General features: G+C 50.3%; 1 protein-coding gene across 1 annotated transcript; it reads right to left on the bottom strand.

Annotated features, from left to right (window-relative positions):
- Positions 1-3,637: 3,637 nt before the first annotated feature.
- On the bottom strand, positions 3,638-4,388 carry LOC100303904 (uncharacterized). Its single transcript, NM_001363795.1, has 2 exons — positions 4,065-4,388; positions 3,638-3,957 (listed from the first exon to the last, which is right to left on the bottom strand). The coding sequence occupies exons 1-2, from the start codon at positions 4,130-4,132 to the stop codon at positions 3,897-3,899; spliced, it is 129 nt and encodes a 42-aa protein (NP_001350724.1). The 5' UTR covers positions 4,133-4,388; the 3' UTR covers positions 3,638-3,896.
- Between the last annotated feature and the right edge of the window lie 1,528 nt (positions 4,389-5,916).

Genomic DNA, 5,916 nt, shown 5'->3' with positions numbered 1-5,916 from the left:
AACCCTCTCTCACGGCGTGAAGACGACGCGTCCGTGTTCCGTTCCTCGAACGGCCCGCGCACGCGCAACGGCTGCCCCGCGAACCACTTGCCCCGTCGCATTAACTCCGCGGCGGGACAGGCGGCGCCTCTGGCAGGAGAAGCGAGCGACGCTTCGCCTTCGTCATAATGACCGCGTCAAAAAAGGTACGCCACGTCATTCGATTTCGTATCCTTTACCTTTTCCTCTTTCTCTCTCTTACAACAGGGACCGGGAAAGGGGGATACCCCGAAAAGGATCCTTCTCCGTGAAGGAAACAGGCCCCGAGCCTCCCTACTGATCAGAGGTTCAAAGGCTGGCCCCTCGGAGGGGTTTAACAGCCGCCTCAGAGCGCTTGGGCTCCGCGCCCACTACTGGTCAGAGGTTCTAAGGCCGGCCCCTCGGAAGGGTTCAACGGCCTACTCAGGCCACTCGGGCTCCGCGCCCACTACTGATCAGGGGTTCGTAGGCTGGCCCTCGAAGGGTTCACAGCCGCCTCAGACATAGAGCGAGGGATGACCCTGGGTACGTTCGATACATAACCAAGGCTCGAGCTATACTCCTGAGGTACCCTAGGACATTTCCGAGACCAGCGGGAACGATCTTGTAACGGAATCCCATCAGAGGGAGGCATCGAGCCCTCGGACCCCGTCAAAAGGGGACCGGGTCCGGCAGATCACCCGCAGGTACTTTTGGAGCGCGCCTCCGGGCCTCTAGCCGACCCCTAACAAATGGGGCACGGGCGTCCACTCGGATTACCCTTCAGCAGCTCGCTGGAGACACCATGTTTGGCGCCCTCCAAGGGCAACATGGCGCTTTCCCCCTCCTCCTTGCGGAAAGACGACGCAGGGGCGTATGTAAAAAAGTCGAGTCTGTCCTTGACCATCCTCTCGCCCTATGCAGAGGCTCGGGGGCTGCTCTCGCAAACCCAGCTCCGGCCAAACCGTTGACACCGTCAACCTACCAGCCCGATAACTTGGGACCCGACCGTGCACCCGGGCTACGACCAGCTCGCATGAGGGAACGACCAGACCGGCCGAAACATTGCGAAATGCATTAAGACCTCGAAGGAGTCAAACCACTCCTCCGAGGCCTCGGGGGCTACACCCGGCGGGTGCGCTCGCGCGCACCCACCGGAACAAGACGCAACCGAGAAAGGCTGGTCCCCTTGCAAAAAAGTGCGACAAAAGCCTCCAAGCGAGTATTAACACTCCCTTCGAGGCTCGGGGGCTACTGTCGGGGACCATAATTAGGGGTACCCCCAAGACTCCTAAATCTCAGCTGGTAACCCCCATCAGCACAAAGCTGCAAAGGCCTGATGGGTGCGACTAAGTCAGGGATCGGTCCATTCGAGGGACGCGATCACGCCTCGCCCGAGCCCAGCCTCGGGCAAGGGCAGCCGACCCCAGAGGATCTACGTCTCGCCCGAGGACCCCCTCCATCAACGGACACACCTTCGGCTCGCCCGAGGCCCAGTCTTCACCAAGAAGCAACCTTGGCCAAATCGCCACACCAACCGACCAAATCGCAGGGGCATTTAATGCAAAGGTGGCCTGACACCTTTATCCTGACGCGCGCCCTCCAGTTGACAGAGCCGAAGTGACCGTAGTCACTTCGCCGCTCCACTGACCGGCCTGACAAGAGGACAGCGCCGCCTGCGCCGCTCTGACTACTGTGCCACTCGACAGAGTGAGGCTGACAGCAGCCAAGTCCGACCCTAGGCGCCATGGGAAACTCCGCTTCGCCCGACCCCAGGGCTCGGACTCGGGCTCAGCCCCGGAAGACGACGAACTCCACTTCGCCCGACCCCAGAGCTCGGACTCGGGCTCAGCCCCGGAAGACGACGAACTCCGCTTCGCCCGACCCCAGGGCTCGGACTCGGGCTCAGCCCCGGAAGACGACGAACTCCGCTTCGCCCGACCCCAGGGCTCGGACTCGGGCTCAGCCCCGGAAGACGACGAACTCCGCTTCGCCCGACCCCAGGGCTCGGACTCGGGCTCAGCCCCGAAGGACGACGAACTCCGCTTCGCCTGACCCCAGGGCTCGAACTCAGCCCTGACATCAGCCGACGGTCTCCGCCTCGCCCGACCCAGGGGCTCGGACTCGACCTCGGCCTTGGAAGACAGACTCGACCTCGACCTCGGAGGAGCCTCCACCTCGCCCAACCCAGGGCACGGACCGACCACGTCAACAGGAGGCGCCATCATTACCCTGCCCCAAGCTGACTCAGGCTACGGGGAACAAGACCGGCGTCCCATCTGGCTCGCTCCACTATACGAGTAATGATGGCGCCCCGCACGCTCTATGACGACGGCGGCTCTCAGCCCCCTTACGGAAGCAAGAGGACGTCAGCAAGGACTCGACAGCCCTGACAGTTGTCCTTCCGCCAGGCTCCGACGCTCCTCCGACGGCCACGACATCACACGAACCGGGTGCCAAAACCTCTCCGGCTGCCACGATGGCATGTACTTAGGGCGTTAGCTCTCCTCCGCTAGACACGTTAGCACACTGCTACACCCCCATTGTACACCTGGATCCTTTCCTTACGCCTATAAAAGGAAGATCCAGGGCCCTCTTACGAGGGTTGGCCGCGCGGGGAAGGACGGGACGGCGCTCGCGTGAGGCCGCTCGCTCCCTCCCGCGTGGACGCTTGTAACCCCCTATTGTAAGCGCACCCGACCTGGGCGCGAGACAAACACGAAGGCCGCGGGATTTCACCTCTCACGCTCGTCTCCCTCCGGCTTCTTCCCCCCTTCGCGCTCTGTCTCGCGCCGACCCATCTGGGCTGGGGCACGCGGCGATAATTTACTCGTCGGTACAGGGACCCCTCGGGTTCAAAACGCCGACAGTATGTTTAGACAATGTCCATAGGTTTATCTATATAGTCATTCAAAAACATTTTTAAACTATTTTATACTGTACACTATACTGTTTACATAGTAAAGTTTAAGGGAGTGTTTGAATGCACTAAAATTAATAGTTAGTTGGCTAAAAATCGTTAGTGGAATCAGCTAACTAACAAATAACTAACTAACTATTAACTAATTTACAAAAATAGTTAATAGTTGAGCTATTAGTCTATTAGCTAGGGTATTTGAATATCTCAACTAATTTTAGCTACTAACTATTATCTATAATGCATTCAAACACCCTCTAAATATAGATATGAGAATACCTTATCTCAATTCTCAACTAGTAACAGAAAGTGCAGCTGCATATGAGTTGTCGTTATAGGTCAGTCCACCACAGCAAGCGGAAAACGCGGACGGAGAAGAGGCTAGTCTATGGTGGTCCAATTCAGCTTTCCAATATCACGATCCATCATGATAGCAAACAGCCAAACACCAAAACGCAGGATGTATATAGGCCTATTCTTTTGTATTAATCTGTGCCCGCTTTTGCTACTTCTACCGAGGTCTCGATGATATCAGCAAGTAGGTCACGTAACTTTGCTAACTTGCTAGTGCAATGAGGACTTCTCACTTCTCAGTGTTCAGTGCACAAGAAACGCAGAACCAAATGGTTTGCGGAAAAAAAAAAGAACTCCTGTAAATAAAATCTGCAATGAAGCGTGCGTCAAGTGCGACCGCACGTCACCCATAAGAATTCCAAACAGCGAATCGATCTGCAAACGCGCAGAAAAGCTTTATCAGAGGAAACACACCGCAGGGTTGAAGATAACTCGGCTGTTCAGCAGTCTATCAAGTTTCCTTTACTGTTACCGATGATTCGAATCCGGATTACAAACATCGTCACCGAAGGACCTAAAGAACACACGAATCCCACGGCATCTAGAATCCAAGATCAGTGGGCCACGGTAAGGCCTCCGGTTCCCTGAGAAATTCCACGGGGCCGTCGAAAGGGCAGGCATCGATCGATCAGGACGAGCAGCACAGGAAGTCCAGGATGCTGGAGCAGCAATCGTAGCAGCAAGAGCAACTGCAACCAAACAAACGGCGGACCGCCGTCGGTCATATATAACTCGTAAAGGAGAAAGCGGAAACGAGAAGGATCGGGGTTTGGAGGGAGCAGTCGAGTCCCCTTACCACTCGTCGACGGCCTTGTCCTGGAAGTCGTCAGTCGCGGACATCGCCTGGGCGGATGGGGGCTCCATGGCCAGCAGTTTCTTGCGTCTGCGGGGGGAGCGGCGGAGTCCGAGAAGAACCAGATGCAGCGAAGAACGCGGGTAGCAGAGCCAGCGGCGGCGAGAGGCTATTGTAGTAGGAGTAAACAAGCAAAGCGCAAAGGCAAAGCAACAATCAAGCTCGCTGGATGGAATGGGAATAAAACGGTGAGCACATGGGACGGGGAGGCTCTAACCCACGTATAAGGACTGCTTTGACAATTTTATTTTTCTAATAGATTTTTATTTTTTTAGAGACAGTTTAGAAACTCTATTTTTTCAATTAATTTCTATTTTCTCAATAAAAATGAACTAATTTATTTTGATGAAATGGAAATCCTTTAGACCCTATTTATTTTCCTTTATCTTGAGAAATTAGAATATAACTAATGGAGTAGGCTATTTTTTTTAGAATGTAGCATTCCATAATTTTTCAAAGTTTATATGTAAACCTATCTTAAATTTATATGGTGAGAAATAAAAATTAATTCTATAGATTTACATGATACTTTTTTAATATATAATTTATAGTGTATTCTCCTACTTGCATCTTATAATATAAGTGTAGTATATAACTATTTCTCTCTCATATGATTTAAGATACTGTACAAATATATTATCTTAATTAATTTATGTCTAAACTATGATTATTAGAATAATTTAATTCCAACCAAATAAACGAGACCCCTTATAAAAATGAGGTTCGCAAATTAGTCCTTAAGAAAATTTAGTTTAATCTTTTAGAAAATTGGAGTTGACAAACTAACCCTGAAAATGATATTTTTGCGAGGTTTTGCCCGTGGGATTGTCGAGTGAGAACTCGGAACCTGGCTCGCGGCGTTTGGTGTTCTGCTCCAGCCTATCTGGTTATTGCGCACGCTTCAATCACGCTCGATGATTGTGCTGGATTTGTCGTGTTAGGAACATGATCAGGTGTAACGGGTACTAGGAATGATTTGTCAAATTGCATATGGCTTATTGTGTTTGTTTATGTTTAAGGCCTGTTTGGAAGCGCACAAGTTTTTTAAAAACTGATTTATAAAAACTAAGATGATTCTAAACATATCAATGTCCCGTTTGTTTCAACTTTTTTCAGTCAGCTTCTGACCACCAGAAAAATATTAAGACTGCTAAACGCTCAGCTTTTTAACCCGCTTATATAAAAATCGTCACTTTCTACATCCTAAACTATATGAACTTTTTTATCCACCTTTGCACTTAATCTCCACAGTCAGATTCTCTCTATAACCATATTCTTAGAAAAGCATTGGAAAAAAAAGTTGAATCAAACAGACCTTCACTATTTCAGTCGACAATTTATTTATATAGATAAAAGAATAGGAGATCGTAACTTTTTTGCATGTATTACTACAGCTGACATTCATGAAAAAACATAATGGTTCCAATAGGACACCTTTACTTTTACCGCGACTAGTAAAGTGCTCGTACTCCCCTATAATCTCCTATAATTTTCCGTTCTGTCACCATTCTCATTCCTTGTTCTGCGTTTCTCATTCTCATGCGTTTCTCATTCTCATGTTCTTCCACCATTCTATGTTCTCTCATTACCATTATTTGTTCTGTCTTTCTCATTCCCCCTCCTCGCAAAACTCATTATCTCATTCCCCCATACCATTCTATGTTCTCTCATTACCATTATTTGTTCTGTCTTTCTCATTCCCCCTCCTCGCAAAACTCATTCTCATTCCCCCGTACAGCCCACGTCTAGCTAAAATTAAAAAAACACAAATTTCATCAAGGGGATTTGAACCTGT

Source organism: Zea mays, chromosome 5 (assembly GCF_902167145.1).
Source record: "Zea mays cultivar B73 chromosome 5, Zm-B73-REFERENCE-NAM-5.0, whole genome shotgun sequence".
Lineage (NCBI taxonomy): Eukaryota > Viridiplantae > Streptophyta > Magnoliopsida > Poales > Poaceae > Zea > Zea mays.
Note: the sequence above shows the minus strand (reverse complement) of the source record. Positions and strands in the feature narration are given on the sequence as shown.

Coding starts and splice junctions, on each gene's coding strand:
- LOC100303904 (NM_001363795.1), bottom strand. CDS start 4,132: ATGGAGCCCCCATCCGCCCAGGCGATGTCCGCGACTGACGACTTCCAG. Junction 3,958..4,064: donor GACAAGGCCGTCGACGAGTG/GTAAGGGGACTC, acceptor GTTTGGTTGCAG/TTGCTCTTGCTGCTACGATT.